The sequence below is a fragment of the Anolis sagrei genome, chromosome 5 (assembly GCF_037176765.1).
Source record: "Anolis sagrei isolate rAnoSag1 chromosome 5, rAnoSag1.mat, whole genome shotgun sequence".
NCBI classification, from domain to species: domain Eukaryota; kingdom Metazoa; phylum Chordata; class Lepidosauria; order Squamata; family Dactyloidae; genus Anolis; species Anolis sagrei.
The window spans coordinates 70059696-70083931 of NC_090025.1; the positions used below are offsets into that span (position 1 = coordinate 70059696).

Below are 24236 nucleotides of genomic sequence, written 5' to 3' on the forward strand. Positions count from 1 at the left end.
GTGAATAAAAAAAACCAAGTATTAAGTACCATCTTGTGTTCCACCGACACTTCTCTTCTATTATAATGTACACTACCTCGATATGGGAAACACATATCCTAAAGGCAACACTATACAACGCAAAGTAGCTGTGTGCTTTTAAAGAGCTAATAGTACAACTATGAATTATTTTCTGAAACCCATATTTTATAGATTACATAAATATTTATACCAGACATTTTCACAAAAGGTCCTACTTAAGAATACTACAAATAAGTTAGAACAGAACAGGTAAGAATTTGTTTTACCCTTAGTAATAAAGAACACAGCTAACCCAACATAGCAGCCCTGAATATTTGCAGCCATGTAAGAATCACATATCACAATACACTGGAATGTTATTTGGTGACAATATGCTCATAGCCCAGCACTTTCATCCCCCAGCCCATTGGATCCATCTTATTCTCAAATATTAGTTTGCTAAAGTAACATACTCTACTATCAGGTGGTATGCTTATATCTTTTACTCTTTAGGTAGCCTTGAGTCCCACTTTGATGGAAAAGCAAGATATAAATAAAGCAATTGACTGTGTTCAAGTAAAAGTGAGTATTTTCAGAATACTAGTCATACTATGAAGTTATAACACAAAAGCTCTATGTACCTGTTAAGGAGGGAACTGTTCCACCCTTCTCCTCATATGGAGAGGAAGACTATGAACAAGAGAACTCCTTTTTCATGTTGTTTTTTATATGTATGTGGAAAGTACACGTCTGCTATTTAAATTCATCACTTCACATGAGAAAGGCAGAAATAACATGAAAGAGACATGACTAGTCTGATTTCCCTTCATGTGTTGAGAGAACATGGGACTAGGGTCGGTCATCCATCATTAAAAAATCATAACTGAGATTCAAAGCATCTTAGTCACCACAGCTATAGTTGTGAAAGGCAGAAATGTGAATATCTTGCAAGTGCAGATGATGAGACAAAACACACAGACATAAGCAGGGTTTTCCTATTTCTCTGTGTTGCCCACCACATTTTTTCCTGAAATTTGAGGCAGGGGGGAGAACTCATAAATGTTACAATGAATAAGAAGGCAGGCTATTTATTTACCTCTACCCATTCTTTACTTCCCCAAAATAATTTCTGAAAACCTAGGTACAAGGAAAGTTTAAGAATCACAACAGAACACTTTCTGTACTCTGGGATGGGCCAGATACGACTCATGGTTCACATACACAACACCCCCGGGGCCTCTGATTCTCTACCCCCAATTCAAACGTAATAGCTGACCAAAGTGTCTAAACCAGTGGTTCCCAACCTTTTTTTGACTAGGGACCACTTGACCAGGGACCATTTTGACCAGGGACCACTCTCCAACATTAATACCAAACGGGTTACAAATCAATTTTTAGTCAATTTTAGATTTGGCTTGGTTATTTGGGGTGATAATTCAGAAAATTGTATTGGATAGACAACATCAGCTCTAGTTTCTGATAAAGAACATATGCCATCCTGTAGTCACCATCTGCTCACCCACAAAAAAACATATTTAATAATCTATAGCTGATATGGTCTATCCAATGCAATTTTCTGAATCAGCACCCCAAATAACCCCAGGTACAGGCCTAAAAATGAAGACCCCAAGGCGCCCCCACTTCCAGGTGCAACATGGAACGGCTCAGTTCAGGAGGAGGGAGGAGGAGAAGAAGCAGCAGTCAAGAGGTTTGTTGTCGCACCTTTCATGGATAGCCTCCCCCCGCCCCCCAACATCCCCATTGCCATGGCACTATAAGAGTTTCACGAGACCAGTTGCTCTTGTTGCAATGGGAACCACTAGTCTAGACACCTGCAACACTCATACATACACATTCCTGATACAACCATGTCATGCTACATGCATGCCTGGTATGCCAATGGCAACAAACAGCAGAATGCACAAAACAGTGCATGGTATTACATTTTGTTGGGTTTGAGACTAGAATCAAGCACCAGATTTATCAAAATCAAATCCACTCACATTCTAGATTTGGTTATTATTACAATGACAATAATAACAGAAAACAAACTGATAAAAGCCAGTTACATTAATTTGCAGAATCAATTTGTACAGTTTTTGCTATTTCAACAAGCAAAACAATGAAAGTTAGAAAAAGAGATCAGAGAATAAAGACAGATAAGCTTAGAAGCTAAGCAACTACTGCATTACCTGGTGGTTCTAGGCATGCATTTCTGTTAGACTGCTGCAGTATTCTAGCATGTGCTGTAGGGAAGGTGTGGACGGGAAGGACAGACAGTGATAAACACAGAAATGTGCATCAGAAATAAAAGCAAGGCCAAATGAAATAATGGGAGAAATGTCACTTACTTACTTATTTATATCCTGCCTTTGTCCCAATATGGGGACTTGAGACAGCTTTATATTTAAGGGAAAAATTAATTAACATTTCAAATCAATCCCCAAAGAGCCCTTATATTTCAGGCTTTTGCTTGTTTGTTTTTTGGCAGGGGTGAAACAAAAAAATCACAAGAGAACAAAATGAATTTTTAAAAAAGATTCCTAAAAGGATTATTTGAGTATATGTCTCAATTGATATGCAAAAAACGGCATATCAATTCTGCTAAAGCCAGCAATTTGTGTATAGCTGAGAGTACATTAGACATATAATACTTCCAATTTTAAAAAATACTTCACAATTCAAATTTAAAATAATCTCCCACAATTTCAAAGAACCACACAAAAAGGGGTGGGTGGGAGAACACACACAAATATATTGCCACCACCCATCACCGCTATACAAATGAATGTGTGTGGATGATGAAACTGACCCTTCCCTTCCTCTGGACTAGACACTCCTTTCTTCTTCTGCCAAACATATATGAAAAGACTAGATGCTTGCATTTGAGCTTAACTATAATTGATTACTTGAACTCTTGATAGCAGTTAAGATTAATTATGGTCAGTGAAAGCAAGCCAACTTCATAAACCAAGGTTAACCATAGTAAATATGAATTACTATTTCAGACAACGTAGTGAAATGCAATTAATCAAAATGGAAGAAACCTCCTCTGAAACCTGTGGTGGTAGGTGACATTTGTTTGCTCTCACAGTACTAAATTATAACTTAATGCTGTATCCAACTCAGCCACTGCTAACTTACTATATATGTTCACAAAATACAACCAAAATCGGAAGAAAACTAGTTGTCTAATTCAGGCAATCTGCAAACTACATGCAGGCTTTGCAGATCAGTGCAACCTGTGGGACTATCCTGATCTGTCTTAAACTTCCCCTGGTTTTTTTTAATGGCCAAAAAAAATGCAAGACGAAAGCACACTCATCCGGGACAGATTTTACTAAATAAGACTGTGGGAGACATCAAAAACAAAAAAAAATTAACTCTCAAAACTGACTCAAAGTGTCAATCACTTCTCCTTGCTCCCAAAAGGAAGCCTCCTATTTTCCTCAAAAATAACCAAAATGAATAACTTTCTAAAATAATGACTGAATGAAGCAGCATGTGCCAGTGCCTTAATTATGTAGTATTTCTCTTTCACCATTCAGTGAAGCCACATTCCCTTAAATATAAAGATAATTAAAAGCAAAAGAAAGTTATCAAGCTATAATTGGAATTTTACTCCATTGTATCACCATTAGTGAAATAAAGATTTAATCACAATTTATTCCCCATTTCCAAGCTCTAAAAAAAGTTTAGAGAATGAAGCTTTTACTTAAGTTGTCGCTCATTAAATAGAAACAATTTTTGTCAGTTAAATAATGTATCTTCTAGCATACAAGACAACTGGGCATATAAGACGACTTCCAATTTTTCCAATTAAAATATAGAGTTTGGGATATACTCGCCGTATAAGACTACCCTCTTCCAACATCCTTTTCCTAAAACTTTCTTTGCTCCGGGCTTGAGGGCTGTCTTCTGAAGGAGGTTCATGGCGAGGCATAGCCAGCAGCAGGCTGGTGGCAGCAGCGGGTACAACTCAGTGGGCCACCATTGTCTTCATGGCAATGTGGCCTGCTGCTCCTCCTCCTTGAGCCCTCCCTCCACCCTCCTCCTCCTCCCTCCCTTCTCCTCCTCAGGCCACGCCGCTCAGAGATGCCAAGGGCGAGGAAGCCTGCTTCTGCTGCTGCTGCACCCCTCGGCTGCCCAGGCTCCTGCTGCCAGGCTTCAGCCTCCCCGAGGGGCTCCTCCACTCCATGCCTGCCTCGGCTGACAGTACGGCGGCTGAGGAGGAGGCGGCGACCCGAGGCTGGGAGCCTCTGGGCAACAGAGAAGAGGAGAAGCCACCTCCTCCACTCTCCCTCACTCAATCTGCTTTCAATGAACTTGGAAAGGGTTGCTGTCTCTCCCTTGGTTTTACCCAACTGAAAGAGCTCTCACTTCTGCCCACGGAGGACCTCCTTCCCTCTGTCTCCAAGGGAAAGGGGTGAAAGAAGAGGTGGCGGCAGCGATGTGAGGCTGGGAGCCACTGGGAGCCTCCTTCTCCACCCGCCCCATGAAGGGAGGGAGAGAAGGAGAGAGCAGGAGGGAGATCCAAGCTACACAGCTTGGATTTTATTCTTCTCTTTTAAAAACTGTCTTGTACACCAGAAAATATGGTACTTGTATATCATAATTTTTGTACCTGGCATATAAGATGACCCCCGACTTTTCATAAGATTTTCCAGGGTTAAAAAGTCATCTTATACACTGGAAAATACGGTACTATTAAATTTTATTTAAAAGTATAACATAATATAATTTAAATAGTTAAAAAAATGAGTAACCCTGGATTCTATGAAGTATTATCTGCAACCATTTGAAAAGACCATAATTGAATGCAAAAGTACTTCTCAATTTATCTACATTTAGTGGTGATTTGGTAACAACAGTAAGTAACTCTTATATTAATAGTATACATCATTACCAACAAATTTTGATCCTATTTTATCTTAAGTAACAATTCATTTTAATGCAAACTTTTAACTTGTTGTACCTGAAGACATTTCTGATGATCTACTGTATTTAATTATTTTTTCCAGCTGTTCCCGATTCTTTTTACTGAACACTTTTGCTTGAGTAACTTCTTCTTTTCGAGTGGAGTGCCTACTCCTATTTCGCTTATAAGGCTCACACGTACTAGATGCACTGGCACTTTCAAATCCTTAAAATGAAAAGATGTGCTTTTAAAACTTGCACAAGTTATTGAAGATTTTGCACAGAGTCAAATATCATAATCCCAGATTAATGAACCGTATATATTAAAGATCTCCATTAGAAGATTCTGAGGAAATCAATATTCAAATCAGAGTGACCAAACCAGAAAAAAAGGATTAGATGCTAATCAATGTGGCCAATTACAACATTCACACTTGCCTCAAGCAAACAAGTGTTTTTTCTCCCACCCTGGATATTCCACAGATATATAAACCTCACTTGCCTAGTTTCCAACTGACCTCGAAATGTCTGAGGATGCCTGCTATCGATGTGGGCTAAACGTTGGGAGAGAATATTTCTGGAACATGGCATACAGCCCGAAAAACTCACAGCAACCCATGGATTAGACAATGTTATTTTATCTACATTACTATTAATGTATTTGAAATATATTTTCTCAATATAGACTGTCACAACAATCTGATCCCATAAAATTCCAATAATAGTAATCAATTTTGCTCCCAAACATGTTCACTTAGAAATGACCTATCAATTTTATTTTCATTTTATTTTTAATATACCCCTTTGTAGTACAGAACTCAAGAATGTATAAAGATAACAAATTTATGCTAAGTATGCTCCAGTAGCAGTCCATTATTAGTTCCTTGTAAAACCATGTAGGGAAGTGACACTATCAGAGGTCAATTTTAAGTAAATATTTCTCTTCAACTCTATTATTTATTTTAAATACGTATTGCAAATCCCACAAAAATATGCCTTTGAATTGACTATAGAGGGCAAGTATATTTACCTGTATGAGAGGAAAATTCCATATACAAATTCCATATACAAGCAAAGAAAACAAACACTCTCAAATTATGTTTGCTTAAAATGAGCATACCATTAGTTCTAGGCCAGTTTTTAAACTGAGAAGTGCTCCTCTTGCTCTTGGACTTTGGTGTCTTGTCTTTTGAAGCCAGGCTGGCCTGTGCAGATGCTTTTCTAGGTTTAAATGTTTTTGTCACAGTAGTTGGATCCACTGGATCTGGCATGCTGCTATAGCTCTCTAAAGATTCTTCATCAAATTCCCTTCTCCTGACAGTGTCAGGCTGGCTTTTCTGACTACTACACGCTGTATTTTGTACTGGTACTGCGAATCCAGTCTTCAGGAACAACGGTTTCTCTTTCCCTCCTCCTTGATGTTCATTTAACCATGCGGATCTACTCTCCAGCTCTTCTTCAGACTGCCTCTGGCCTCTTAACAGAAACAAAGAGGGTTATAATACTGTGATAATGCCTAATAGACTTCAAAATGTACTCACAAGCATTAATTCACTAAAAAGGTTAGTCACAAATTTGATTATGGCCACCTCTCAATTATCTACCAATTCAGAGCTTGTTTATTTTAACTTCTGTTGTACTGTGGGTTGTATGCTGTATATGTATATGTTAAATGTGTTTGTCAAGTGTTTTGATACAGCCGATGGGCTAATCAATAAAGCGTACTACTATCTACCAATTCAGAATTCATAGATTAAACCATCCATAACTTGAAAATGTTTTAAAAAAATAAAAAAAAACAAAAGCAAACCTTATTTTTTGCTACTTTATATAAGGGAAATCCGTTTACTATGCGACTATAAGTAGTGGGATTTAAGCATCCAAGGATTTTGGTAGTCACAGGGAGTTTTGGAACCAAAGCCCATGGATATCAAGGGCTTACTTGATATCAAATACTTGATATCAAATGCTTCAAATACTAAAGATCCGACTCTACTGTCATTATTCCGCTTGAAACTGAAAATGCACTTGATAAAATTAACTGTTGGGTTTTCTTTCAAAATGTTTCAAATGGGTTCAGATTTTCTTAACTAGGTTATTATTGTTCAACTACAAAATTGATATTCATAGCACTGTTTCACAAGTAATGAAATGAGAGGAAAAAACACACTTTCAGAAAACTTAGTAACAAGCTAATTCAATTCAATTTTTTTCTTTTAAATGTAGGCAAGGGATAAAAAAGCAATACAGCTCACATATAATTCAAATGATACTAAAAAAATACCTTGGCTTCTCTGCTCCAGGAGTGGAACTACTTTCAAATGGTTTTGGAAATGCCATATAATCAGTCTTCCCAGTAGTGTTATGTTCTAATGGCTGCTGCTCATTGTTTTGAACATTACAGTTTTGTGAGAAATCCCCTAAACCAGGTGGAAACATTGGGCTGAAGTTGATACCTATTAAAGAAAATCAAATAAGAAATTGATAACTTGACTCACTGCTCAGTGCACATATTTATATCATAAAATGCAAAAATAGTAAATGTCAGATAACGTATGAAAAGTTCATTAAATTTATATCCAATTTTTCTCCAAGGATTTTAAAATGGATTACGCATTGTGTCCTTATCACCACTGCATCCAGCATTCATCTAGAAATAAAAGGTAAGGCTCATGGAGTTTCCATACTAGCCATTTAATGATCTTCCATGCAATTCTGAAATGCCCACCTGGTGGAAAAGAAGAGAAATTTGTGAATCCAGGCATGTTGAATAAGTTCATTGTCTGGGAAGGAAAACTGAAGGGACAAAACACAGTTGGTGATGGAGGTGGTGGAGCCCTGCTGGATTTTTCCTTTTTGGTTGTTCTTGCCTGCTGCTGCTCTTGTTGATGCATTAAATCGTTTAACATTTGCTTCAATCTAGGAAATAAGAAAGCTTTTTAAAAAGTGAGTTATAAAACAGATTTTTAAGCACAATGTTATTCAAATTATTAACAACAATAGTCAGAAGCATGCCAGGCTATTCAGCAAGCAGTACTACATAAGAACACATCTAGTGCTAAATTTCAGCTGTACCTAGTTTCCAAATATCAGCCAAAGAAGGGCAAAATAAAACAAATATCATCAAAGAATGTCAGACCATTATAATGTTCTCATTTATATCACATTAATACAAATAGTACCAAAATGTGATTAGTTTTATATTATGTGACACACCTCACTGCATTATCTTTTTGACTTTACTGCACTTCCAAAATACTCCACTCTCTTTCTCTACTAGCAAAATACTTTGTACCATTTTATTTATCTGCTCAGCAGTGGAGAAAGGCAGACTAAAAAAAAATTAAACCGATACCTTTGTACATTATTTTGTTGCCAGGTCAGTTGAGAATAGCATTGATTTAACTGGTGCATTATAAGATGTACTTGTGGTGAAGAAACATTACTGGGCATCACACTGTAAGGACCAGTGAGCAAGGTTTGTAATAGGCAGGAAAGGTTCTGCAAAGAAAAAAAAATACATGTTGATTCTAATTTAATTCTTATTAAAGTTTGCCACTTAAAATATTTTATTCTTCTATGCCTCAAACATAATGCACAGTAGAGCAAAACAAAAACAAGCAAAAATATTTAAAAGAAGCAGCAATAGAAAAAGTAACAATAGTAAAGATAAAGGTTTCCCCTGCCTTTAAGTCTAGTTGTATCTGACTTTGGGGGGTGATGCTGAAGAGTCAGCGTTGTCCATGGACACCTTCAAGGTCATGTGGCCAGCATGACTGCATGGAGCGCTGTTACCTTCCCACAGAAGCAGTACTTATTGATCTACTCACATTTGCATGTTTTCAAACTGCTAGGTTGGCAGAAGCTGGCACTAACAGCAGGAGCTCAGCCCGCTCCCCGGATTCGTACCGCCAACCTTTTGTCAGCAAGTTCAGCAGCTCAGCGGTTTAAACCACTGTGCTACCAGGTGGCCATAAAAGTAATAATATCCACTATTAAATCCTAACAACAGGATCATATGGACTGCCTTTCAGATTCCCAAAAGGAAAGCCACAGGCAAGAAGACCACTAAAGTGACTTTATCACAGCTGACCGTAATGGCCAAGGAATATGCAATGTCTCATAACCATCTTGATGTATACATGAAACACAGAATCTGATGATTAGTCCAAATTTACTAAAACTAGCCCAAAAAATAAACAGAATATGCTCCAGGAATTATGCTGTCTCTGGAGTTAGTCTAGTAACATGCTCACAAGAAATCAGAGTTGGGATAACAATTTATATTAACCAAGATTGCCACTACATTTCAAGACAGATTTAATAACTCATAAAAATTATGGCTACTTCCTCTCCTGTTCACACAATAGCCTCAATTTGGTTGAGCAATTTTTTCAATTCAAAATGGGAAACCCAGAGAAGGAATCAGTAAAAGTCAAAGGAAAAAAAGGGAAGAAAGATGAAGGGTGTCTTGTTTTTATCCAAGAAAGCATGAAAGACAAAGATTAGCACAGTAAGGAAAATACCTTTAAAATGCAGAAACAGTAAGGAATCAAAGAATTCCAGTAATAGTAAACAGGCAAAAATTAATGAAATGGAAGGAACCCAGGGTTCTATACAACAATAGTGCATAATTCTAGCTGGAGTGAGTCTTGACGAGAGTTAATCCATTCACAGATGTCTCGTTCAATGCTTACAATCAATAGGAAGAAGACGATCCCAGACACCAAGTGTTGGGCTACACAAAAAGAAATAGTCTGCAATGCTCTCCTTAATTTGAAAGTTGAAATAACCCACCAAGTACATCAATGTACTGGCCACTTCTAAAAGCTTTAGTCCTGACTCTGTTTCAACAATGATATTATCTCTCAAATAAGTTAGGATATAAGAAAGAAAACCCAAAAAGCCTTTTACCTGTTGATCCTGCATTAAGGTCTGGCAAATACTAACGCTAAATTCAAGCTGTTTTTTCAGCTGGTTAATTTGTTCTTGCCATTGTTCTTTCTCCTCCACATAAGAAAGTTCAGACATCCAACGATGGTTTTCTTGACGGCGCATGCTGATGTTTTGTTGTTGCTTTGCTTTTGCTAGAGGACGGTAGTTTCCATCTGCTGAAAATGGACGTGGATTTTTCCAGCTAGAATAATGAGTATTATGACAAGGAGTTACATATTTCAAAATTCTGCTTTTGGGGCAAAACATTACAAGCCTATATTCAGCGTAAAAAAATCACAGGTCTATATTTCCGTAGACACACTTCTTCCCTGCTGTCATACAGGTAAGATCATAGATTAGATAACTAATTTATACATACATTCTCCCTTCCCTATCTTTTTGAGGGGAGTTGCTTGTATCTATAATCCAGATGGAACACATGTGCTTCTGTTCCTTTACAGACTTTTACCATCTCCATAAATATTTCAGTTGAATTTCCAAAATTAATTAGCTACAACTCTGTATAGTTGAATGGTAAACTCACACATGAAGCAACCAAAATAACACAAAGCACTTACATCATAAAGAACTATTAATAACAACTTTATTCTTGTAATATTATATATATGCACCCTGGAGTGCCTTTTTAAGCCGCCCCGAGTCCCCACCGGGAGATGGTGATGGGATATAAATAAAGATGATGATGATTATTATATCCCACCACCATCTCTCCAAAGGGACTCGGTGCGGCTTATACAAAGCACAAGGTACCTGAAAACAGAACCAAAAAAAAAAAAAAAAGAAAACAATTTTAAAATACAATTAAATAAAACATTTAGACATATAAAACAATAAGTAACACTCAATTAAAAACAGTGTTTTAAATAGTGTCAAGGAGTAATTGCCCTCTTGGAGCAATTTACCACAACTTTAATATTGATAAACAACACACAACTAACCTCTGTTTATCTTCCTTTGCACAGTATGAGCTTTGGTCTACATTATTGGGACATATGGACAGTTCATTGGAACTAGAATCTTGTTCTTCCTCTTCCTCCTCTTCTGCTTGAGCAAGTCCATCAGAAAGATAAGCATCTTCATCGACTTCATCTTCATCAAGTGCACACTGAGTAGACCCTCCCCATGTGGCCATTGTTCTAGTAGCAGGTATTTTAAAAAGAAAACAGTCATGGTGTGCTAGGGCCTAAGAAGAAAAGTTAGGTCACACAGAGCCAACTAAAGTTCCAACTTGTCTCCTGTGCCATCAGTTGCAGGCCCTTCCCCTCGGCAATAATATAATATATAATATAATAATATAAGCAAAGTAAATAAATAAATAAATAAATAAATATTGTACATAGATATATAATATTGATAATAATATTATAATTTAATACAATATAAAAGAATATAATATTAATTATATATTTCATGCAATATTACTAATAATATTACAGTATAGTTATTGTACAATATAGTAATATATAATGTTAATATTGTGCTATGCTAATAATATGTTGCATTGTATGTACATATTACTTGTAAGCCGCTCTGAGTCCCCTTTGGGGTGAGAGAGGGTGGGGTATAAATGTAATTTTAAAAATGTACATCATCTGGTTTTTCATGATAATTTTAAGTACAGAGAGGCACTGAAAATGACCATAACCATGATAAATTATTATAACTCTTAAAATTTGTGGGGGAAAGCACTATAGTTATTCAAATTATGACTATTTAAAAAATATTCCTTGTCCAATTACAATTCTGAAGAAATAGCTGTCTTTACAATACATGACTAGAATATAGAACATGTTTCTAGAAACTAAACTGGGAAAACACACTTTTTCCAGAAGCCTCCAAAATTCCCCAACAAAATTCTACAGCCACAGAGGACTGTAAGGACAAAGGTGTTCTGATGCATCCTCAAACATAGCAGTAGCTTAAATTTCCATTCTTATATAAAATTAAATGAAGGTTTTCCCCTTACTTTTCTGTTCTGCTTTGATGGGGAGTGCATTGAGTTTCTGATCCATCACTTTTCACAGAAGCAGCACCAGCAGATGTGGTATCTGCTAAATCTCTTCTTCTCTGGTGCTCAGCCATTAAAGCTTCAAGCTGTTTTCTTCTCTGCCGTAATTCCTCCCTTAGAAGCTCATGTCTACGCATCTCAGACCAAAGCTGTTTGGAAAATAAAATATTAATTGAAAATATTAATATGAAATATAAATCAATATTACATTCTTGTTAGCATATGTGAGCCTTTGAGATGCTTATGGTTCGACTAGTTCAGAGAGCAATCTGCTGTTAAACAAGCACAGCTTTTCTGTAAAACCATGAGGAGAGAAAGAGATGCAAGAGAATGATACAAAAAAATCTCTTCCCCATAGGATCCCAATGGCCCTTTTACATCTTAATTCTCATCCAGCTTTTCTTCTTAAAACTTCTAAATTGTTGTCCAATGTAACTTCTCAAAAAGCATTAATCTTGTCAGGGTGATTTGATATGGATACTATCTGGAATTAAAAAAAATTCAAAAGACTCACTGTATACTTCAATTAAAGTAATAAAATGGATGGTGAACAGTCCAATGCAACAGTGCATTTACAAACAAAGATTGACTGGAAATACATTCATAAAAACTCTGATATGGTACCTCACTATCCACCAAGGCCTTTTCTTCTGGCTGATCCATAGCTTTGTTTCCTGCATTGATTTCATTAGCAGTTGAAGTATTCCCTGGACAATTATCCAAGCTAGATGACAGCTAGAGTGAACAGAATATTAAAATTACAATGAAATCAATGTTCTAAGATCCCTAATCTGAATTCTGTAGCATTGTTTGATTAACAGGCAAAAGTGGCAAAATTGTATAATAGATAACACTGAACTGCAATATGCTTCTTAGTAACTGTATGATACTTTCTATCATTTTTTATGCTTTTGACCTCCTCATCCAACCATTCCACTATCAGGGCTCCTTTTCCAAAATACATTTTTTTCTGTTCTCTGACCTTTCAATACAATAGTGCCACATTTTCAAGAATTACCTTTGCATCCACAAAGCACATGGCTAATAGCAATGTTTGTGCCCCAGCTCAGCTTGTTCCAGCCTTGAATTGCCCGGCTAAAAGCGAACTATCACTGTTAATATCAGGGCATTATGCTAACAAAAAGATCTCTTTGGGGGCAGGGCTATCCTCATTCAAGCATTTCACCTACTTGGAGATCTGGACAAGCCTTCTGCAACACCTGGATTTTTTCTTGGATCTTTATTAATTTCTTTCTTTCTTCCTGGAGATGCTTGAGTTCTCTCTGCTGCTGCTGAAGTTTTGCTTCATAAAATTTCTCCCTAAAATAAGGAAATTCCCATTTTATCGTCTTCTGGAACCAGATTGCACAAGAGTAAATAAAGTAGTGGTGGCATATGAGAACTGGTGATCACCTACTCAAACAAGAGGTTGGGTTTGACCAAGAGCGTTAGACAACTATTATGTTGAAGATGATAGGAAAGTGAAGTCTCAGACACTGCCATTCATGGCTATACAGGGAACAGTATACCAAAAAGTGTGCTAAATAAAATAATCTGTATGTGACAGTAACTCTGCTCCTCCAGATTGTTTGGACTTCAGCTTCCATAATTCCTTATATCTAATAAGCTGGCTGGAATTTCTAGGAGCTGATGTCCAAAACACCTGGAGGGGAAGAGTTTGAGAAACACTGATCTAAGTCATGTTTTAACTATATAATGTATAGTGATGTGACATGTTTAAGTTATATGCTTTGTTTGTATGTACGTTGGCATTTAATTTTGCCATTGTTTGATGTACACGGCTTTGTCTCTCCTCAGGGGTGAGAAAAGCAGTATACATAGTAAATAAATAAATATCCAATTTAACATCTCAGCCTAAAAATAGACCCTGAAATTTTGGATCCAGTTCATTACAAACTTCAAGTCAAAGTAGCCATACCTTGCTTTTTCATTCAGAGCCACAGCCTTCTCTGACTTGTTTGCATTTGTTAGGACATTATTTGGCTGCTGTTGTTCTTTTTCTTCTTCAGCCAAATAGTACTGATCTACATTATCCCGCCCTGCAGCCTCTGGTGCACCTTCATCATCCTAAAAAGAGCAGTAGTATTTTCAGGTGTGATCTCTCTGAATTCATTTTCAAAATATGAGGTCATACAAACAAGTTCTCGATCTCTGGCTGCACTGAAATTGAGACATTATGCTGAACATTTGATGCAAACATTGCTACATGTTGGTTTTTAAACAATGGAATTTAATCCTGTTTGGGGACAGAGGTGTTTCCCAAAGTCCAAGGCAGAAGGACAGAAGTGTCAAATACATTCTCTGTAGTAGAAAACTACACAAGCAATTTGAAGTCTTACAAGCACACTAAATTATCTCATTTTCAGTAAAAATAATTATATTTAGACCCAATTCTAAGGTGATATAATAAATGGAACCTTTATACACATAGCACATAGTTTATACACACGAACATTTGAGGGTTTGACTTTGGCAGATTTGATTAATGTCTTATCCCTATGAATTTCTAATTCCTCCAGGTCCTCCAGAAGTCGATCAAAGTGTTGTGCTGGAGGACCTAGAGCAGTGGTTCCCAACCTTTGGTTCTCCAGGTGTTTTGGACTTCAGATTCCACAGTTCCTAACAGCAGTTAAGCTGGCTGGGATTCCTGGGTTTTATCTCAAGTAAAAAAAATAGAAGGTTTTTATTTGTGGTTTTTTCACTTTCATGGAAAACCTGCATCTCTAACCTAAAATGAGAGTGCCTACTCTAGCGCTGTGTGTGTGTGTGAATATACACAAAACAATCTCAGTTAACCAGTACTCATGGGGACTGGTAGATTTCAAATACATGTAGTTTCAGATTGCTTGAGAGTTACTGGTAATAACAGGCCTAATTAATACTATACCCCATACTATACCATATAATAAACTCTGAATTCACTTGATATTGATAGTTAAATAAAATAATTAAAACCAAATTAAAACAAATAAGTAACACAATTTTACTGTGTTACTTATGTAGCACAGTAAAAAAAACTTAAGTAACACAGTTTTACTGTGTTATAAAAACATCTTTATGAATGCAGTACTATTATTTATTTATTGTAAGTTGTTTGAGAGTTCTGGTGTTCCAGTTAACTGTGAGTCTACTGTATAAGCATGGATACACATATCTATGAGGGGAGGGGGGACTGTTTGAATGCTACCTAGCCAAATTAAGTCCCAACTGATTTTGATGAAAGAATTAACCATTTGTTCAACTTTTCTTCACAGGAATTAGTGTGATTTAATTTGTTGGGATCACATCTTAAAATGTCATAATTCTGTTACTTTAAAAATCAGTTTCTTTCATAAAATATAATTCTTATTTCATTTCATAGTAAAGTAAAGCAGTACAAGAAGTAAATATGGAATTTGTGCAATCAACATTTGGAATGGCCCTGGTCTACGAGTTTGGATCATGTGATTTTAATGTTTTTATTAGGTGGTTTTCATTTTTATGTCTCCATGTTTAAATGTTGTTTTATCTTATGGTTAATTGTCTTATTGCATAGTTGTTTGTTTTGTTTAGATTTATGATTTGGTTTTTATGTATGTGAGGCATTGAATTTTGCTATTATTTTTTACACTAAATAAATAAATAAATTTTTAAACCTGGAGGAAAGAAAACACATTCTAAATATTTTCTGGCTGGAAAGGATTTCAAAACATGCAGGACAAAGCTAATCTTAAACCAACCAGAATTATAGCACACTGATTTTCAAAATAAAACCAATATCAAAATGATGTGTTTTAAGTCAATGAACTGCCATCTTTATTAACGGGAACATACCTGAACCATAGCAACCAGATTTTGTAGCTGCCTTAGTTTCTGTTTGGCTGCTATAAGTCTGTTAATCTTTTGCTCAAACTCTGCATCAACAGGTGCCTCGTCAACAATGCTGCTTCTGCGACTGGATAAGGAAGCTTCACTAGCTCTATCAGCTTCAGGACCAATGTCGTCATCCTCACCTTGAGGTATTTCTATACTATCATCTTCTCTATTATAATGACAGTCTCAAAGTAAACAAAATGAAATGGCTAATTATAAGCAATGCTGAAATATTTAAATCACTTAATCCACATTAGTCAATTAAACATTTTCAAGCATCTTAAATTAATGAGATAGATTTTTTAAAATCTCTTTTTAGTTAAGTGCTTATCACAAAGACAGATAGCAAGCACCTGCTTCAAAGAGCATTCTCCCTTCTCTCATATGAAGAAAATTACATTAGCATCTAACTGAATACTTCTGATCATGTCTGAGAGTAACTAGGACTTGGTCTGATTAGTACTTAGATGGGAGACCAGGAAACACCAGGGAACTCAAGGAAATGGAAGGAAAGAATTCTGCCTGAAACCTCTGAAAGCCCTTGCTTCCTTTCTGAGTTCACAACACTGAGTCAGTGGGAACAATAGTTTCAGTCAATATAAGACAACTTCCTCTGATGTTGCTCTGCGGTGTAAGCTTGTGTGTGCATGTGTCTTCAAAAGCATGGCCACTCTGAGTTCCCTTCATGGTGAGAAGGGTGGAATATAAATACAGTAAATAAATAAATAATATTATGACAACTCTATGTATTTCGTAGGGTTTTCTTAGGTATGGAATATTCAGATGTGGTTTTTGGCAGTTTCTTCCTCTGGAACACAGCCTGTTATTCATTGCTAGTCTGACATCCAAGTACCAATAAGAACTGATCCAATATTCTGTTTTAAATCCTTGAGCAATATCATATTAAGATATGCATATTAATGTGAACACACTATTGTCCTAACAGGCTATTCTAACATAAAACTAAATTAAGTATTATTTTTTGGAATTATACTCCAAATGTATTCTAAGAATGTCAGCCTCAGGTTACTGAGGATATAAGAGGACATTTTAAAAACAATCAATACATCTCATGTTCAAGATTCAAAAAAAGATTTTAAAAAACAAACCAAAAAGTAATATTTCAGCAATCAAAATATTAATGTAACTTTTTTTTCTGCTCTTAGAAAATCAGCTCTAACATTATTCCCAAAACATACCTACGCTTGAAGGCATATTCAACATCCTTATGTTAGCAGATCGGTTGTTTATTTCACAGGCTGTATTAAGGTGATTTCCACTTCTATTATTAGTTCCACACTGCAAATTACTGTTACAATTGATTTCACTCCAGTTACTACTGCCCTGTGGATTTCTAGGTAGGAAAAAAACAACATTAAATATCATTTACTTATGTCATCTCAAGTTCTATACCAAAAATAATCAAAACAAAATTGTGTAACAAAAAGTATGAGAAAGACATACTGGCTGCTCCCAATAGCCACAGATTCCACCATCATAGATTAAAAAATACCCTGCCCTCCAACCCCCCAGCAATAAATAAATAAAATAAAATTGCCATTTAGTATTAGGGACAACATTTCACTACGCCACTATTTATGACGAGAGGTCTTGAAACCAAACTCCAACAGACACCAAAGGCAAACTGTATTATGAAATGTATGTGGTTCTTCCAATATAGCTTTCTCTTACTTTCAAAACAGCAACAACGTGCAATATACTAAAGGATAGGAAACCCAAATTGTGTTGTCGAAGGTTTTCACGGCCAGAATCACTGGGTTGCTGTGAGCTTTCCGGGCTGTATGGCCATGTTCCAGAAGCATTCCCTCCAGACAAGAGTTCTTTCTCCCACCCTGGACATTCTACAGATATACAAACCTCACTTGCTTAGTTTCCAACAGAACCCCCTCAACCTCTGATGATGCCTGCCATAAATGTGGGTGAAACCTCAGGAGAGAATCCTTTTGGAACATGGCCATACAGTCCAGAAAACTCACTGCAACACAAGAGTCAAATCCATTGAAAATTCAATATTTTGGGAAGCAGTGTGTGTACATTACCAAAGCAGATAAGCAGAATTTATTCATACCTCATTGTACCAACAGCAATTAAATAATTATCTTGGAGAAAACCCATCACACTGATCCAAAAACCATATATCTTAACATTGTGGCTAGGATCCAAATAACTCCTTAGATTCACAAGTACAAAGAGAGGGGAAAGAAGAGTTGGGTCTCATCACATCCTGCTTCTGAAACTATTATGCATCAAAAACAGTTTGCCACATCTAATAAGTGAAACCTGGGAAGCAATGACTCAGGAAGTGTTAGAACGCCAATGCTCCCAGCAATGGAAAGGAAAACCTTGGGGGCACATCTATGCCGTAGATCAGGCATGGGCAAACTTTGGCCATCCAGATGTTTTGGACTTCAAATTCCTAACAAGGCTGTTAGGAATTGTGGAAGTTGAAGTCCAAAACACCTGGAGGGCGAAGTTTGACCATGCCTGCTGTAGATCCACTCTAACTTTCTAGCTTTGGTTCAATGCTATGGAATCACGGGGGCTGCAGTTTGATAAGGTCTTGAGCCTTCTCTGCCAAAGGATGCTGATGCCTCACTACAAATCCAAGATGGCACAGCATGGAGCCATGGCCATTAAATTAGAGATAGAATCCCTCAAACAGGAACTCCAAGAACAGCTACTGAAGTAGCTTCCCCTTTTTCTTCAGTTCAGCACGAAGATTACTAAATATGACACAAATCTAATGTGCACCCTCATTTCAGCAAGGTAATTTAGCCAAAAAAGGTGAGCATTAGATTTGAGTTAAAAGGCTATCTTCTAGTACAATCAATTTCACGTCTGATGTTTCACTTCTCTGAAACTTCATTTATCTACATGAGACAGAAGAAAAAACAAAGGGAGAGTAGAACACCTGCTTCTTTTCTGGGTGGTGACAATTTGTGTCAACTGCTCCTTCGTACCACTCAGAAATCCCAGTCTTTAAACTGCAGGACAAGCACTGTCTGCAGTGAAGCAAGTGCCCAGCCTGCTTATTTCTTGAATGAAACATGATGGACTAATTTACAATGTGCTTCAGTAGTACACATAATGTATTTTACTTCCATTTTAGTTAACTCCTACCACTCACCAAGAGTAGCATATTCTTCGCTGCTGCTGGAAAACAGAGAAGCAGTTAGTTACTATGAGACTTCTTTTTTCAGGTATGAATAGAGAATATCCTACTCTTGGTGAATGAATGGAGTTAAGCACCTCCTGTTCAAGATATAACCTGGAAGAGGCAGTGACACATATCTTGATGCGATAAGGAATATAACAGTTATTTGGGGGCAAAGCGTGAAAAAAATGTCACTTCCAGACATGAATTAAATTAGGTGCATTCTGGGATAAAAGAGAAAAATAGGTAAGACAAAGCAATTGGTAATAAGAAGCAGCAGGACACACAGGCTTCCTTTTCCTCACTTCCTCTAAGAATATGCTCATTTCTCAGGTATTCCAGATAAAACCAATTATTGTAGCATGATTTGATTTTGATAATGTAAGATCTATGTCATTTTGTCACCATCATTTTAACAGAAGAATGCCAATAATAACCAACCTAATATTGGTAACAGGCTGTGGATTCTCAAGGTCAGAATCACACTCTGAATCCTCTGTCTCTTCTTCCCCTTTAGTGTTCTCATTAACGGCATCTGTCATCATATCTGAGGTCTGTTCATAGTAGTGCACTAATTCACGCAATTCATTAAGCCTCTTCCGAACTTCATTCAATTTCCTACAATGCAAAGTGTTTAAAGTGACAGAATGTTCAGTAGAGTTTGAATTATTTAAGAGTCTTTTTAAATTTTTTGTGCAAAGGAAAATAGAATGTTGGGGTTTTCCTCAAGGAAACTAGTTTTTGCCAAAATGTTGGTAACTATCATGATTTTCTGGATACATACTAGAAAAATTGGGCAGAAGAGGAAGAGAATGAAAACAACCACAACAACAAGGAAATACAAAAACATCTGATTACTCTAACTTCACATAAGCTAAGCAAGCAAGATTGGGGTTTATGTTAAAGCGGTTGCTAAAGAGTTGTTTCAAACACCTGCGCAGTTCCTTTAAAATCTGGCTGCTACTGCTTAGCATATACATACCGTATATACTCCTGTATAAGCCAACCTCATGTATTAGTCAATGGGGGGTTGGGGGGCCAAAATTGTGGATTTTGATCTCCCATAGGGTCATTCCACATAGTGGCCAGTACTGCTCAAGGCATTCAAAAAGGCCAGAAGCAACACTATGGTGGAGAAAGTAGTGGGAGTTAGTTCTTCTTTTGGGCTCTCCCAGGACAGACCAAGCTCTTGCCTTCTGCCATTCTACTCAGAGTAGGGAATGGTTCATTTTTTTGTAAGAATTAGCACAGTAATTACACTGGCCCAAGGATAAGTCAACCCAGGTTTTTGGGATCAATTATTTAATAAAATTTCTGGGGAATGTTCAGATTACTTCAAAAACTAAATTTCTTCCATTCTAAGATGCTGTTTTTCCTATATAAACATCCCTAAAAATTGGGTGCAACTTAGAATCGCATGTGTGCCCTATATACTTTTGATAGTGGTGGTGATACTGATATTAGGGTGTATCTTACAATCGATGGCATCTTACAAATGAATATGGTAAATTTTCTGCTATAACATCTTACAACAATGATACATCATTATAGGTTTTATATCTACACTGTAGGTTGGTCTTATACCTATACTTCAGATACGTTTGCCAAAGTAGAGGGACAGTGACACATCTAAAGCCACTAGTGAGAATAGAGTTGATCTGAACCCAAGACATCACAATTAATGCCTCTACCTCCTAACCATTACACCACCTCCCAGAACAGTTCTACAGCTATGCACTCTACTCATTAGAGTCCAAGACCACATACAGGTTAAGTATCCTTTATCCAAAATACTTGGGACCAAAAATATTTTGAATATTGGAGGGGTTTGTTTTTTTTTGGTTTTGTTTTTTTGTTTTTTGTTTTTGCACTTTGGAATACTTGTATTTACGTACATATACATAAGGAGACATCTTGGAGATGAGGTTCAAATCTAAAGATAAAACTAATTTGTTTCATATGCACCTTATACACATAGCATGAAGGTAATTTTAAATAAAATATTGTAAATCAAATATTTTTGTGCATGCAACAAAGGTTTTTGACACTGAACCATCAGAAAGAAAAAAAAGTCACTACCTGATCTATCCAGACAATTTTGGATTTTGGAGCATTTCAAACATCAGCATTCTGGATAAGGAATGCTTAACCTATACTAAGATTAGTCTCTAGTGGGCTGCACAGATAAAAACAGAATTACCAAGCACTGTCAGAAAAGTATTTATAAGGGACCACAGACATTTATTTATACTTTCTTGAAGGAACCTGAGGCTATGCATACATCGACCATTCAGTATGAAACTAGCAGTGAACAAATTAGCAGTGAACATACAACCTTGCCTTTTTACCAGCACACAATTTGAACTCACAATAGAACTGTAATCCATTGCAGTGTAGTACCTATTGATAGAATCGTGTAAAAATAGAAAATATCCATGACTAAAACTGCAACTAGTACATAGCATGTTCTCAAATAAATGTTATTCCCAACTGTTTCTTACAGACAATTGATTCAACTATATATCCAAAATTAACAAGTAAGGGTATATTACTGAAGCTTTTCCGTTGCATTTAGGTTGTCATCCTCTTCACTTTCATTCTGTGAGGTTACAGAGTCTGGATGATAGACAACGGATGATGCTAAGCTGTTCGGTTCTTCATTGACGCCTGCTGCTATCCCTACAGGTGCAGAAGCTACCGAAGTTGCACTTCTTTGATCAACACTCCTTTGAGGAGAACCTGAACCAGGCAACACTGTAAATAAGAAAACAAACGGATTTTATCTTCTGTGCAAAAGGAATAAAGGATTGGCTGGAACATTTGACTGATCAATTAATGTAGCTCTCTCCAACTCAGTACTTTCCAGAGGAGCACAATTACCATCATGTTGAACTTGATAGAAACCTAATTCCAAAACATCAGAAAGGCACCGGATATAGGCCCATATAGTGACTTTTCTCTTTTTTAAATACATAGAAAGAAGGTGTCGAATTCTTGTCTGGGAATTAGTTTATAATTTCTGATCAATCCGTGACACATGATATTTCAATTTTTGCTCAGTTTTACCTAAATGAAAAGTAACTTTATATATTATGTGCAAAGAGAAAAGAAAAAATGTGTATCTTAATTGTTGCATTGGATGAAATCAATATAATACTAACTTCAGCTGCCATTGCGTTACAATTTTAATTTGTATTTCACCAATCTCTTTTTATAGAAGAGAAAATAGACAAATATGATATTTGGCAACAAACAGGCAGGTATCCCTCCCTTTTGTTTAAATTCATTAGGCAGAATTATCTGATACCCTATAGCAGTGGTTCTCAACCTATAAGTCCCCAGATATTTTGGCCTACAATTCCCAGAAATTCCAGCCAGTTTACCATCTGTTAGCTTTTCTGGGAGTTGAAGGTCAAAACATCTGGGCACCCACAGGTTGAGAACCTATAGAATAATTTAGGTCAGCCCTATTACAAATAAGTAAAATTTTATTATGATTAAGATCAACTTAACCTATTTACAAAGAAATGCTTTAACGTCAACTGAACTGCTAGAAAATGAATTTCTGCTATTTATTTTTGGAGGCATATGCTCTAACTTATTGCAAACATATGATGTTTAGCCTTGCAACAGCATTGTAAAAGCATAAAATCAACACATTACTTTCTGTGAAAAGAAGTCAAGAAAATAGAAGAAATCTGAATAGGTAGCTCTATCAAGTCTGAATGGTTAGGGACAACTATGGTAACTTCTGTGTATATATATTAAAACATGTGCATATACAAATATGCAATACCCCTTCCTTACTTGCTTCTAAAAACAGTTTTCCTAACTTTATGTAGGAAAATGAACCTAAGCGGGAATTCAAATCTCAAGATTATACATTCAAATATCAACTAAAAACTTCACAGAAAGTTTGCACCATTAGACTGTATCATCACCTTAAAATAATACAAGCACAAAATGGAATTCATAAAACTGCACAATACTTACAAGATGAGTTGTTAAGATGGTGGTCACGAAGCGTATGCAATTCTCCTAGCAATTTGTCCATTTTTTGCTTTTTACCCTGCAGTGCTATCATCTTACTAAAGAGTTGTGCTTTCTCTTCAGACAAATGCTCAGACATGGAGGAATTCCTGCTTTGGGAAACTTCCCTGGTAAGAGAGAGACTTTCTGCTTGCCTTCTATTATCTGGCACCGCTTGAACCTAAAAGTAAATATATCATCTTTATCATCTTTATTTGGAGGGATCAAGGCAGCTTACAATAACGCAGCTTAAAGTGGTTTATATAACAGTGTTTTAACACTGCAAATGTAAACTCAAACACAAATCATACCACCTTTCAATCTTTTTCTGCTTCAGTCTATTAAAGGATTGTGACTAGAAGATAATGGAATGTTGTTTTTTTTAAGTCATTCTGTGTTCAAAGTAGCAATTTATGATCATATGGCTTATCTTTCTTCATGGCTGGCAGGAGGCAGAGGTCACATGATTATCAGGCATTTAATTATTGACTCCTTTCTCTTCTTCGGTTCTGCTACAAAGTCTTGCCAAAAGAAAAGCACTCACTCCATCCTCAAATCACTTCCTGCTAAGAAAAAGCCTCTCCTAAAAAGGGCCCAAAAAGCAAAATAAGCCCACATGTCCTCTAGAGTGTGTCTGGAAACATTTGGGGGTAAACACTGAGTGAATTTTGGGGAAATATCTCTGGAGGGGTTCCATGCAGCCACTAGCATCCCATGGTTTTTCACTCTTTTAAAGGATCAAATAATTGCTCTGTTAATACATTTTAAACCAACTCAAGTTCCAGGTCAAGAATCTGTCCTTGTTGATGGACACTTCTCAGCTAGTTCTCTGAGAAACCTTTTTATATATCTCTTTTATTAGTCTATTTTTAAAACAAAGGTTTTAGAAGTCCCATACACAAGGCGTGAAGCTTCTTATGCCTTAGTCCCATTTCTTTTTGTCCTCTGTGCAGCTGGACATTTCTCAGCATCAGCATCAAGACACTAGTGGTAAAGGAAGAATGGGAAAATACAACCTTGCAATGTCAAGCTACAGAAATATGTGTAATATGTGTAAACAATGCAAAGGAAAAAAAAGTAAATTTTGAGCTAGAATGAACAAACTTCTACTGTCATCAATCTTAAATGTTTTTTCTTTATTTACTGAAGGTTTGTCTGATCAAGTTGTTTTATTCTTCACATGCATATTTTTGATTTTGAATAAAATGCTGAAGCTTATTGAACACTTCTTCTGTTTTTGTGGTATATGGACCAATCTCTATTCTTTCCAGGTTATTT

General features: G+C 36.4%; 1 protein-coding gene across 11 annotated transcripts in view; it reads right to left on the reverse strand.

Moving 5' to 3' along the window:
- PCM1 (pericentriolar material 1) overlaps positions 1 to 24236 on the reverse strand; it is a 57214-nt gene that overhangs the window by 15872 nt on the left and 17106 nt on the right. For 8 of the 11 annotated variants that reach the window (XM_060778583.2, XM_067468748.1, XM_067468746.1 and 5 more), the window contains 16 exons: positions 22923 to 23139; positions 21482 to 21683; positions 19371 to 19547; positions 16954 to 17108; positions 15716 to 15939; positions 13821 to 13969; positions 13072 to 13201; positions 12506 to 12616; positions 11840 to 12030; positions 10812 to 11009; positions 9832 to 10054; positions 8273 to 8418; positions 7646 to 7836; positions 7202 to 7373; positions 6038 to 6393; positions 4976 to 5143 (listed from right to left, as the gene is read on the reverse strand). In XM_060778583.2, the coding sequence (XP_060634566.2) occupies positions 4976 to 5143; positions 6038 to 6393; positions 7202 to 7373; positions 7646 to 7836; positions 8273 to 8418; positions 9832 to 10054; positions 10812 to 11009; positions 11840 to 12030; positions 12506 to 12616; positions 13072 to 13201; positions 13821 to 13969; positions 15716 to 15939; positions 16954 to 17108; positions 19371 to 19547; positions 21482 to 21683; positions 22923 to 23139 (3010 nt within the window). The remainder of the gene's footprint in view (positions 1 to 4975; positions 5144 to 6037; positions 6394 to 7201; positions 7374 to 7645; positions 7837 to 8272; positions 8419 to 9831; positions 10055 to 10811; positions 11010 to 11839; positions 12031 to 12505; positions 12617 to 13071; positions 13202 to 13820; positions 13970 to 15715; positions 15940 to 16953; positions 17109 to 19370; positions 19548 to 21481; positions 21684 to 22922; positions 23140 to 24236) is intronic. The other 3 variants (XM_067468747.1, XM_067468752.1, XM_067468751.1) reach the window with 1 other exon arrangement.